Below are 13,543 nucleotides of genomic sequence, written 5' to 3'. Positions count from 1 at the left end.
GCTGACCTTTGGGAAATTACCCAGATGTAGCCAGCTTCCTTCTCCGCTCTGGTGTATTATAGGGGAACGTGTTGTGATATCTGTGGGACTTTATTTTCCCCACTTTTGCCTTTATACATATAGCAATTAGATTTCAAGCGTTGTAATGCAGCAATTCTTTAACAAAATCTGAAGCCATAACCTATATATTATACTAGCTGATATACCCGGCGCTGCCCGGGATTTAATGTTCTGGCTCCCCCTCTCTCTCTCTCTCCCTTCCACTGTCTCCTCCCTCTCTTTCTCCCCCGTTCACAGCAATACGCCCCCCCCCTGGGTGGGTGGTTTGGTTGACTGAGTGGGTGGGTGACTGGGTGGGTGGGTGACTTTGACTGAGTGGGTGGGTGGGTTGGTGACTGACTTTGGTGGTTGGGTTGGTGACTGACTGGGTGGGTGGGTTGGTGACTTTTGGTGACTGAGTGTGAGTGGGTGGGTGGGTGACTGGGTGGGTGGGTTGGTTGGTGACTGCATGGGTGAGTGGGTGGGTGACTGAGTGGGTGGGTTGGTGACTGAGTGGGTGGGTGGGACCGTGACTGGGTCGGTGACTGAGTGGGTGACTGGGTGGGTGACCTTGACTGTGTGTGGATGACTGGCTGGGTAAGTGGGTGGGTGACTTTGACTGAGTGGGTCAGTGAGTGGGTGGGTTGGTGACTGAGTGGGTGACTTTGACCGAGTGGGTGACTTTGACCGAGTGGGTGACTTTGACCGAGTGGGTGACTTTGACCGAGTGGGTGACTTTGACTGGGTGGGTGACTTTGACTGGGTGGGTGACTTTGGGTGGGTGGTTGGGTGGGTGGGTTGGTGGGTGACTGACTGGGTGGGTGACTGACTGGGTGGGTGACTGACTGGGTGGGTGACTGACTGGGTGGGTGACTGACTGGGTTGGGTGACTGGGTGGGTGACTGACTGACTGGGTGGGTGACTGACTGACTGGGTGGGTGGGTGTCTGACCCATGACTGGGTGGGTGGGTGACTGACTGGGTGGGTGCGTGGTTGGGTGACTGACTGACTGAGTGGGTGGGTGACTGACTGGGTGGGTGCGTGGTTGGGTGACTGACTGACTGAGTGGGTGGGTGACTGACTGGGTGGGTGGTGGTTCCTGGCGGCAGACGGTTCCCCTCCTGGTCCTGATATCTCAGTGGAATCTGCCTGGGGCAGGAGGTTCACTCAGGAAGTTGGCGGGGGGGGGGCAAAAGTGGCAGGCTGGGGCAGGAGGGCCGCGCCGCGCTTCCCCTCTGTTCCTCTTTGGGAGTGAGGGGGAGGAGCGTGGAGTTGGCGGCTGGTTTAGGGGGGCCGCGCCGCGCTTCCCCTCTGTTCCTCTTTGTGAGTGAGGGGGGTGGAGTGTGGAGTTGGCGGCTGGTTTAGGAGGGCCGCGCCGCGCTTCCTCTCCGTTCCTTGTGAGGGGGGAGGAGCGCGGAGTTGGCGGCTTGTTTAGGAGGGCCACACCGCGCTTCCCCTCTGTCCAGAAGCCGGTGCAGGGCGGCACACGTGAGGGTGAGTGTGATGGGGCGGATGGGGATGCTGCTGCTGGCCGGGGCTCGGGTGAGCCTGGTGGATTCCCTGGGGGGAGGTGAGCTGGGGGGGTGATGGGGCAGGGGGGGAGCCAGCGGGGAGGTGAGCTGGGTGAAGAGGTGTGTGTGTGTGTCAGTTGGGTGAGGCAGAGGGGGAAGAGAGTGGCAGTTGGGTGACGTCATAGAGCCACCAATCTGATTGGCTAGAGGCTGAGGACCAATCGGATTCACCGCATCTAGCACCAGACTCACAAATTTCAATTTTACTATATATAGATAGTATTGTGCCCATCTGTTTTTTTCGTCTAATCTTTTTAAAACTGTTCAAATGTCAATCTTAGTTTTCTTAAAAGTGTTTAAATCAGGAGTGGCGAACTGCAGTCCTCTAGGGCCACCAGCAGGTCAGGTATTAAGGATATCCCTGCATCAGCACATGTGGCTCAGTTGATGACTGAGCTACTGATTGAGCCACCTGTGCTGAAGAAGGGACATCCTTAAAACCTGACCTGTTGGTGGCCCTTGAGAACTGAAGTTGGCCAGTCTTAAGGCAGAGAATCCCTTCTCCCTATGTGCACCTATATATTCTTACCCTTATATATAATAATGATTGCTCGGGATGTCACATGGTCAGTGCTGCTGTGACCGCATCAACATGCAGTCTGTGAAAATAACATGTATTCTTATACCAGCTGTACACAGTAATGTGCAGAATAGATCAATACCAGCCATTCAATGGCTGCAGAGCTTGCAATCTAAAGATGCCAGCATAGGGAGATAGATTGGAAGTAGGCCAGTGTGCTAACCCTTTCAGCGCCAGAGGCAATTACAACGCGTTCCCCCCTTTTAATACTCTCCTCTCTACCAGTGAACTTTCCCCAGCGCTGGCTGTGATGTCAGTGTCACAGTGACAGGAGGCGCTGTTCCAAGTCACAGGTTCCCAGAAGCACTGGCTGTTTTATTTGGCATGTGAAGGGGAATGAATTCCACAGTGGAAATAAAATATTAACCCCAATGTTCGGAAGGTTAACTCGCTTAGCAGCAGAAGGACCCACAGAGAGGTGAACAGGCCCACAGCGTGGAGATATTTACCATCCTGCGTGCTTCAGGAAGATTCATGAATATATGTACAGTACTTGCATACATGCATATGTAGCACCCCTGTGGTAATACTACTTTACTTAAGGGCCCTAGAGCAGTGGTTTTCCACCTGTTTTTAGTTAAGGAACCCTATGTGAAATTCTGAGGAACCCCTGACCCTCTCTAATAGTGCGTCTGAGATCAGATGCATTGTAAGGAACCCCAACCCTCTCTAATAGCGCGTCTGAGATCAGATGCATTGTAAGGAACCCCAACCCTCTCTAATAGTGCGTCTGAGATCAGATGTGCTTATAGTGCCGGCTACGGATGACGTTACCCGTTTCCGTAGCCCTTACGAAAGTTGTAATCTGTTTTGGAGACGTCTCTGGCTACAAGGGGAGTGACGTCAGGCATGGGTTAAGGCAGAGGGGCGGAGACAAGAGCAAGGGGGAGGGCTGAAACGGAAACGAGTTGTAATTTCTGTTTGTATGCTGAATTTACTTTACTTTTACTTTAAATTACGGGAGAATTTACTATTTTAAAGTTGTTAATATAGTGTGTTTCACTTTACAGACACACAATCACACACACACATCCCACCTTTCCCTGCACTCACACACATCCCCCCTCTCCCTGCACTCACACACATGCATCCCCCCTCTCCCCGCACACACACACACACACACACACACCTCTCCCTGCATCAGAAGCTATCTGATTGGTTTATAGCCTGTCACATGGTGAGACCGTCGCTGTAAAAATCAAATTCTACTGACTACAGAGATTTCAATGCATTTGTTTTGACGCGACATTGTGTCGCCGGCACTATAAGCGCAGCCAAAGGAACCTCAACACCCTCTAATAGCGCATCTGAGATCAGATGCATTGTAAGGAACCCCAACCTGCCATGGGCGGCACTTGCGCACACGCGCAGAACCTCCCTCGCTCCTCTGCCTAATACTACATCTGTTGCTGATTTTACTGCCTAAGTAATACACCGGTGCTGATTCTCTCCAGCCAACCACAGCCAGGCATACTAGTGAGTATGCTCTCCTCTCATTGGACAACCCTCCTCTATATGCTCAGCCAGCCCTCTGGCAAATTGACTGAGCATAACACTTGCTATGTGCGTAGTGTTCACTGCAATCCCTGCCTCCTGTTGGAAATCTTGTTTCTCTGCTGTCTTGTCTTCTCTGACCCTGCTTGTTCTCTGAACTCAGCTCTTCCATACTCCTGACCCCGGCTACCAACGACGATCCGTATCTCTCTAACCCTGACCTCGCTCGGCAAAGTACCACGACTATCCGCACCTCTCCAATCCTGACCATAGCGAAAGTACCTGCAACGATCCGCACCTCTCCAACCCCAAACTCTGCAAGTATCTTAACTATCCTTACCTCTCCAAACCTGACCCGGCTACCTCGGTCAATCTACACTCCAGACACGCCCCCCTGGCTGTGGGTGGTGTTATTTATCTATCCCCACCTCGGCCTTGTGGTCACGCCTTGTTTGTGGTGAGCACTCCGTTACAGTATGCTCAGCCCCACAAACATGGACCCCGCTGAGGTGGGGCGAGTCTTGAGCACACACGCCAGCATGTTTTCTAAGATTGAGAAATATTTAGAGCAGAACGACCGACGCATGGACCTATTACAACAGAAAAACCACACGCATACTGTAGTATATTGCATCTTCAGCAACTGTCCTTGTTTTCTGTAATATTAACTTGACTTCATATAGTGCTTTACTCCCAATGGCTTTTCATAGTTACAATATGGCACATGGCACGGTATGCAGCACAGCACAGTCCCTCCTCGATAAGTTCAGTATCTACAGTAACATTGATGCCTAACGCACAGGGAGATAAAGGGACTTACCCAAGCCACAAGGAGCTGACAGCAGGCTCCCCGGATTCAAATCCAGTGTTGCTGTTTTTCAAAGTCTGTGCCTTAACCCATTGAGCCACCCTTCACCCATTGAGCCACGCCTTCACCCACTGAGCCACGCCATCACCCCACAGTTTGCTGTCAACCTCTATTGATCTATTCATGTACAGCCCGATCCCCTTACCCAATCACTGTTTGGACTCTCTCAGATGCTCTTTCCTTACCTGGAACATCTCGGAATTCAGCGGGTTCATTATTGGCAGAGCCCCTGCAGCTTGTATTCGCGGGGTCACATTGGAAGGGCCTGGTCCCAGCATGAGTCGCTGAGGGACATGCAGGGGCAGTAGTAGGGATTTGGGGGGTTGGACAGATAGCAAGTAAGACATGTCTCTCTGAGAGGAACTGAGAGTCCGCAAGCATTAGCTAGTTAGCAGAAACTGACCGGTACTCTCTCTTGTACCTTTATTAGAAAAGCTAACCAGCCAACCTTAACCTTCAAAGCTGCGTCCTCTCTTCCTTCCAATCACACGTGTCTTAGATTAACAAGATTTGTAACTTGTTTATTAATAACTTGAGGTTGGCATAAAGAGCAAAGTCTCCATCTTTGCTGATGACACTAAATTGTGTAAGGTAGCAGAATCAGAGCAGGATGTAATTTCTCTCCAGAAGGACTTGGAGAGACTGGAAACTTGGGCAAGTAAATGGCAGATGAGGTTTAATACAGATAAATGTAAGGTTATGCATTTGGGAAGCTAGAATAAACAGGCGACTTACAAATTAAATGGGGATAAATTGGGGAATCCTTGATGGAGAAGGATTTAGGAGTGCTGGTAGAGAGCAGGCTTAGCAATAGTGCCCAAAATCATGCAGTAGCTGCAAAGGCAAACAAGATCTTATCTTGCATTAAATGGGCAATGGATGGAAAGTAAACATAATTATGCCCCTTTACAAAGCATTAGTAAGACCACACCTTGAACATGGAGTACAATTTGGGGCACCACTCCATAGAAAAGACATTATAGAACTAGAGAGAGTGCAGAGAAGAGTCACCAAACTGACTCTTCCCCGCAATTTCCGACTAGCACCCTCTCTATCCTCCTTGAAGATCCACTGTAAGGATCCGCGCTGCGGGTACAACTGCTTCCAACGCCTCCTTACCTTGTCTCCGTGCCGCCCAGGCTCCCCGGCGGTGTGCCTCACTTCTCGCGGTCCCCCCCACGGCTGCTCCCGCACGTCCGGGTCGTGCGCATCACCCTTACGGGCGCGCGCGGACCCGGGCTTCCATTTACTGGCGCCGTGCGCCTGACTGTGCCTCCTCAGGTGCTGCTCACGAATCACACGCTTCCCTGCCTCTGCTCCATCAGGTCCGCCCCCAGGCCCTTCTCCCCTATCTGATCCTTGCTCTGATAGGCCCCAGCTTCCCAGACACTTCTCCCCTATCAGGTCCTCCCTCGGGCCGCTCCTCCGTTCCTCCCCTTCCTCTGATAGGTCCCAGCCCCCTATTTAGTCTCCCCTCACAATTACCTCCTTGCTCTGCATAGCTTCTGTACCTTTATGCTCTCTGCTGTTGCCTGGCCCCTTTTGTCTTTCAGTTCCAGTTCCTGTCCCTGGATATTCTGCTGACCTCCCTGGATCTCGACCTTTGACTTTGGACTTCGATTACGCTGCTATCTGGTACCCCTTGGATTTGGCTTTGGACATTACTACCCTGCAGACTTCTATATCCCCTGGACACGGCTTACAGACACTCTACTACGCTGCTCTCTCCATCCCACGACCATTGGCTTACGGTCTTTACCTTTCTACGCTGGAGTTGTCAAGTACGGTACCTTTTCTATTTTAGTTACCTGGACCACCTACGCTTCTTCCACACTCCGGCCGTGCCCCCGTTTACTGCTAGGTGTGTGGTATTACTCCTTTCCACCTCAGTCCCGGGGTCTCGTCTGGCTTGTGGGCAGGCCGAGCGTTACATTATGCAGGACCCATCAGACCCAGACCCCCCTGAGGTGGAAGACACCCTAACTACCATCTCCAAACACTTTACCTTCTTGGACAACCAGGTCACCGCCCTTAACCAACAGGTTGGTACCTTAACCGCCCAGATTCCCAAGGTTAATGTCTCCAGTTCCGTTCTCTCCCCCTGTCTCCCGTGAAGGAACAGGGTCTTCGGAGTTTCGTATCCCTACGCCCAGTAAATACGCGGGGGACCCGCTTGCATGCCGTGGGTTTTTAAATCAGTGCGAGATACAATTCAAACTGTCATCCTCTCGCTTCCCCATGGATCGTACCAAGGTAGCTTATTTTTTTCCCCTTCTCACCGGGGACGCCCTGGCCTGGGCTTCACCAATCTGGGAGCTGAAACCTGAACTCACTTACAACTTCCCTAACTTTAAAAGAGAATTTCGTTTAGTCTTTGACACCCCTGGACGTAGTGATATGGCTGCTTCCTCCTTGTTCCACATTTCGCAGGGTCGGAGATCAGTGGCACGTTACGCTCTGGAGTTCCGGACTATCGCGGCTGAGACTGATTGGAACGATGGGGCACTGTAAGGAATCCGCTCCTGATTATAACCTTGCAGACTTCTGCAGTTGCAAAAGCTCCCTCTGGTAATCAATGGCACATGTGCTGCCTCTCATTGTAGTTCCTGCACTGTGCTCCATCATTGGAGGAATGCTCACACACTCTTCCCCTGTGATTGGATCTCCGCCCTTTATATGTTGGGCTTTGGCTCTGAATCACAGCCGAGCATAATCCTTCTCTGGACGTTACTGTCTCTGCCACAAGCCGCCCAGGCCTGTCTCCTTGCGTACTAACCTCTCTAGTTTTCATCTCTTGTTACTGAGGATCCAGAGGCCTGTTCCTAACTCCTGTGCTGAAGCGTTGTTTAGCCAGCACTGGTACCTGCTGCATTCTCCCCCAGCAGTGGTTACCCTTCGTTTCCTGAGGCCTGCTGCTTATCTCCATGCAGAGGCCTGCTTAGAACTTCTGTGCTGAAGCGTTGGTTTTCCCCGACGCTGCCCCGCGGTGTACTTCGGCCAGCCTGCTGTCTCCCCCTGCTGTGTCCAGCGTCATGGGCCGAGCCCACTCCTCGCACAGAGGCCACACCCGCACTCACACTCCTAAGCTGAAGCGGGGAACTCCTGACTACCTGTTGCCGAACTTCTGCTTGAATAACGACGATCCTGCCTTCTCCAATCCTGACCCTGCTATGCACGACTATGAACTGCGCACTCCAGATCAGTCTGTGCGGACTAAGGTCGGTGATTATATAACCCCACCTCAGCCCCGCGGTCCGGTCCCGGTTTGTGGCGAGCACAATCGTAAAAGACACTTTCCGCGGCTTTCTGGCAGGGACTTTCGGAATCCTTAAAGGACGAGCTGACGGCTCGTGAGAGGCCATCCTCACTGGAGGCCCTAATCGCTTTGTGCATCAGGGTGGATCAAAGACTTCTGGAGAGGCGGGCTGAACGTCAATGTCCTCGTACTTCTGTTTCCATGTCTTCTAATTCCAGGTCTCCTGCTCTTGTTCTACCAACATTGGAAGCTCCGGAACCCATGGAACTGGGCAGTCATCAACTTCCTTCTATGGAGCGACTACGTCGGAGAGACGAGGGCCTGTGCTTCTATTGTGGATCTCCTGGGCACATCCTGCCGCGTTGTCCCTTGAGGCCGGGAAACGCCAACGCCCAGTGAGGTATGAGGGAATCTCACTGGGTACCATCTCTTCTTTTCCCTCTCCCGCACAGGGGCTTCCCAAACGCATCTTACTGCCTGTCCTCCTTAAGTACGCCAGCATCCAAACTCCCGCTCTGGCCTTCCTCGATTCTGGATCCGGAGGGAATTTCATAAATCAGGCTTTTGCTATCCAGCACAACATTCCACTCCGGGAGAAGGCCTTTCTGGTCGGATTGGAGGCTATCGATGGTCGACCCCTGCAGCCAGCCTTTATTTCCTTGGAGACACTTCCCATTGAACTTTCTATGAATGATGGATATTTAGAACTCATTTCTTTTGATGTCATCCTTTCCCCTTCGGTTCAAATCATCCTGGGCTTACCATGGCTGCAACTACACAATCCCATCATCGATTGGACTGCCAAGTTCCCCGTTCAATGGAGATCCTCCCAGGTGGAATCGTCTTCTCCGTCCGCTGTGGTATTGGCCGTCTTGGAAACCTTTCCCCCGCAAGACGCCACCCTACCGGACGTCTATTCGGAGTTCCTGGATGTCTTTAGTAAGACCAAATCCCCTTTCGACTGCCCGATTGATTTCATTCCGGGTGCTCCTTTTCCCAAAGCCAGGTCATATCCATTCTTTGCCTGAGACGGAGACCATGTCCGAGTATATCACAGAAAACCTTCAAAAGGCTTCATCCGGAAGTCCACTTCTCCCGCCGGAGCAAGATTCTTTTTTGTAAAGAAAGATGGGACACTGCGCCCGTGCATCGATTTCCGTGGCCTAAACAAGATTACCATCAAGAATCGCTACCCTTTGCCTCTTATCCCGGAGCTCTTCGATAGGCTGCAAGGCGCGACGATTTTCTCTAAACTTGATCTACGGGGGGCTTATAACCTGATTCGCATCCACAGTGGAGACGAGTGGAAAACCGCGTTCAACACGCGCAGCGGTCACTATGAGTACCTGGTGATGCCGTTTGGGTTGTGCAATGCCCCTGCAGTCTTCCAAGACTTTATGAATGAGGTTTTTCGTGATCTATTGAATTCTTTTGTGATTATCTACTTGGATAATATCCTTATTTTTTCCAAAACCCTCGAGGAACACATTCTCCATACCAAGATGGTGCTCTCTCGTTTACGGGCCAACAAGCTCTACGCCAAGATGGAGAAGTGAGTCTTTCACCAATCCTCAACTACTACCTGGGATACATTGTCTCGGATCAAGGGTTCACCATGGACCCGGAGAAGCTCAATTCTGTACTCGAATGGCCACAACCTAACAATTTAAAGGCGATTCAGCGTTTCCTCGGTTTTGGAAATTATTATAGGAAATTTATTGCTGGTTTTTCTACCTTGGTAGCACCCATTACGGCCCTTACCAAAAAAGGGGCCGATCCTTCCTCTTGGCCATTGGAGGCCGGCCGGGCCTTTGAGTCTCTTAAAAGAGCCTTTGTTTCGGCTCCCATTCTGCGACATCCTGTCCCCACCCTCCCCTTTACCTTGGACGTTGATGCCTCCGACGTGGGAGCCGGTGCAATTCTCTCTCAAAGAACCACCCCCGAAGATAAACTACACGACTGTGGTTTTTTTTTTCTAAAAAACATTCTTCAGTTTATCACTGAGGAGAAGTCACAGGAAGTCCCGGAGAGTATTCTGTCTCCCCAATTGTTTTTCTCTGCCACCTCCTTTGACATACTGGATAAAATTTTGGAGTCTCAAGTACAGGTCCCCGAAGGGCTAGAAGTCCCTGATGGTCGTCTTTACGCAGCCCCACGTTTTCATCTCAAAATTCTTGAATGGGGTCACTCCTCCAGATCTGCCGACCATCACGGGTTTAAGAAGACTACTGATCTGATTCGGCGAACCTTCTGGTGGCTCAATATGTTAAAGGACATTAGAGCTTTCACCTCCTCTTGCCCAGTCTGCGCACAAAATAAATCTGTTCGTCAAAAGGCTTTACGGTCTTCTACAACCCCTCCCGGTCCCGGACCGTCCTTGGAGTCACATTACTATGGACTTTGTGGATCTTCCCCCGTCTAATGTTATGACTACTATTCTTGTAATTGTTGACAGATTCTCCAAGCAAGCTCATTTTGTTCCCCTCAAGGGTCTACCCAATTCCAGTACTTTGGCGGATATTTTTGTAAAATAAATTTTCCGTATTCATGGCGTCCCGTGGTCCATTGTCTCGGATCGTGGTACTCAATTTGTTTCTAAATTCTGGCGTGCATTTTCCCAGAGCTTGGGCATTACCCTTCTTTTTTCCTCAAGCTACTGTACCACCCCCAAACGAATGGGCAGACTGAACGCATGAACCAGTCCCTCGAACAGTATTTGCATTGTTTTTCTTCCGATTCTCAGGATAATTGGGCTGAGTTACTTCCTTGGGCTGAATTTGCGATTAGCTCTCTCAAGAATGAGTCCACTCAAGAATCACCGTTTTTTGTAAACTACGGATTTCATCCTACCCGTCTTCCCATGCATTCTCCCAGGTCCGGAGTTCCTGCAGCAGATGATAGGGTATCCACCTTACAGGGGTCATGGAGGAGGATTCAAACAGTTCTACAGGAGTCTGTGCTAAGACAGAAGAGACAAGCAGATAGGCTTCGTCGGGAGGCCCAAAAGTTCGCACCTGGAGAGAAGGTCTGGCTTTCTTCTAAAAATATCAAATTGAAGGCTCCAACCCCTAAACTGTCTCCCAGGTTTCTGGGTCCTTTCCCTATTCTGAGACAAATTAATCCTGTGGCCTATCAGCTTTGCTTGCCTCCCTCTATGAAAATTTCACCCGTCTTCCATGTTTCACTCTTGAAACCGTTTATCCAAGGCAAACGATTCGCTCATCCTTCTCTTCGGCCTCCTCCCCCCATTGTACCAGGACAACAGGAGTTCGAAATCCAGTCCATCATTGACTCTCGCATCTCCAGGGGCAAGCTCCAATTTTTGGTCCACTGGAAGGGATACGGACCTCAGGATCGTTCTTGGGTCTCGCATGAAGATCTTCACACCCCGTCTCTACTCAAACGATTCCACCAAAAATTTCCCCTCAGACCTTGGATGGTTTGTCCGGAGTCCGACCCTCGAGGGGGGGGGTACTGTGAGGATCCGCGCTGCACGTACACCTGCTTCCAGCGCCTCCTTACCTTGTCTCCGTGCTCCCCGGCGGCGTGCCTCAGTTCTCGCGGTCCCCCCCACAGCTGCTCCCACACTTCCGGGTCACCCTTGCGGGCGCGCGCATCACCAGGCTTCCATTTACTGGCGCCGTGCGCCTGACTCCGCCTCCTCAGGTGCTGGACGCGCATCACATGCTTCCCTGCCTCTGCTCCATCATGTCCGCCCCCAGGCCCTTTTCCCATATCTGATCCTTCCCCGGGCCGCTCCTCCGCTCCTCCCCTTGCTCTGATAGGCCCCAGCTTCCCAGACATTGCAAAAGCTCCCTCTGGTAATCAATGGCACATGTGCTGCCTCTCATTGCAGTTCCTGCACTGTGCTCCATCATTGGAGGAATGCTCACACACTCTTCCCCTGTGATTGGATCTCCGCCCTTTATATGTTGGGCTTTGGCTCTGAATCACAGACGAGCATAATCCTTCTCTGGACGTTACCACCCCCGAAGATAAACTACACGACTGTGGGTTTTTTTTCTAAAAAACATTCTTTAGTTTATCACTGAGGAGAAGTCACAGGAAGTCCCGGAGAGTATTCTGTCTCCCCAATTGTTTATCTCTGCCACCTCCTTTGACATACTGGATAACATTTTGGAGTCTCAAGTACAGGTCCCCGAAGGGCTAGAAGTCCCTGATGGTCGTCTTTACGCAGCCCCACGTTTTCATCTCAAAATTCTTGAATGGGGTCACTCCTCCAGATCTGCCGACCATCACGGGTTTAAGAAGACTACTGATCTGATTCGGCGAACCTTCTGGTGGCCCAATATGTTAAAGGACATTAGAGCTTTCACCTCCTCTTGCCCAGTCTGCGCACAAAATAAATCTGTTCGTCAAAAGGCTTTACGGTCTTCTACAACCCCTCCCGGTCCCGGACCGTCCTTGGAGTCACATTACTATGGACTTTGTGGATCTTCCCCCGTCTAATGTTATGACTACTATTCTTGTAATTGTTGACAGATTCTCCAAGCAAGCTCATTTTGTTCCCCTCAAGGGTCTACCCAATTCCAGTACTTTGGCGGATATTTTTGTAAAATAAATTTTCCGTATTCATGGCGTCCCGTGGTCCATTGACTCGGATCGTGGTACTCAATTTGTTTCTAAATTCTGGCGTGCATTTTCCCAGAGCTTGGGCATTACCCTTCTTTTTTCCTCAAGCTACCACCCCCAAACGAATGGGCAGACTGAACGCATGAACCAGTCCCTCGAACAGTATTTGCATTGTTTTTCTTCCGATTCTCAGGATAATTGGGCTGAGTTACTTCCTTGGGCTGAATTTGCGATTAGCTCTCTCAAGAATGAGTCCACTCAAGAATCACCGTTTTTTTGTAAACTACGGATTTCATCCTACCCGTCTTCCCATGCATTCTCCCAGGTCCGGAGTTCCTGCAGCAGATGATAGGGTATCCACCTTACAGGGGTCATGGAGGAGGATTCAAACAGTTCTACAGGAGTCTGTGCTAAGACAGAAGAGACAAGCAGATAGGCTTCGTCGGGAGGCCCAAAAGTTCGCACCTGGAGAGAAGGTCTGGCTTTCTTCTAAAAATATCAAATTGAAGGCTCCAACCCCTAAACTGTCTCCCAGGTTTCTGGGTCCTTTCCCTATTCTGAGACAAATTAATCCTGTGGCCTATCAGCTTTGCTTGCCTCCCTCTATGAAAATTTCACCCGTCTTCCATGTTTCACTCTTGAAACCGTTTATCCAAGGCAAACGATTCGCTCATCCTTCTCTTCGGCCTCCTCCCCCCATTGTACCAGGACAACAGGAGTTCGAAATCCAGTCCATCATTGACTCTCGCATCTCCAGGGGCAAGCTCCAATTTTTGGTCCACTGGAAGGGATACGGACCTCAGGATCGTTCTTGGGTCTCGCATGAGGATCTTCACACCCCGTCTCTACTCAAACGATTCCACCAAAAATTTCCCCTCAGACCTTGGATGGTTTGTCCGGAGTCCGACCCTCGAGGGGGGGGGTACTGTGAGGATCCGCGCTGCACGTACACCTGCTTCCAGCGCCTCCTTACCTTGTCTCCGTGCTCCCCGGCGGCGTGCCTCAGTTCTCGCGGTCCCCCCCACAGCTGCTCCCACACTTCCGGGTCACCCTTGCGGGCGCGCGCATCACCAGGCTTCCATTTACTGGCGCCGTGCGCCTGACTCCGCCTCCTCAGGTGCTGCACGCGCATCACATGCTTC

At 51.2% G+C, this 13,543-nt stretch overlaps 1 protein-coding gene across 2 annotated transcripts in view; it reads right to left on the bottom strand.

Annotated features, from left to right (window-relative positions):
• The window catches only part of AGXT (alanine--glyoxylate aminotransferase), a 76,168-nt gene that overhangs the window by 37,512 nt on the left and 25,113 nt on the right, over positions 1-13,543 (bottom strand). The window contains exon 1 of one of the 2 annotated variants that reach the window (XM_075569540.1): positions 4,738-4,957. The exons of the other annotated variant lie outside the window; for it this stretch is intronic. Coding sequence (XP_075425655.1) covers positions 4,738-4,899 — 162 coding nt within the window. The 5' untranslated portion in view covers positions 4,900-4,957. Of the gene's footprint in view, positions 1-4,737; positions 4,958-13,543 lie in introns of those variants that run through there. 2 annotated transcript variants of the gene reach the window in all.

This window comes from Ascaphus truei, chromosome 14 (assembly GCF_040206685.1).
Source record: "Ascaphus truei isolate aAscTru1 chromosome 14, aAscTru1.hap1, whole genome shotgun sequence".
NCBI lineage: Eukaryota > Metazoa > Chordata > Amphibia > Anura > Ascaphidae > Ascaphus > Ascaphus truei.
The sequence above is the reverse complement of the archived record's forward strand: the minus strand, read 5'-3'. Positions and strand labels throughout refer to the sequence as shown.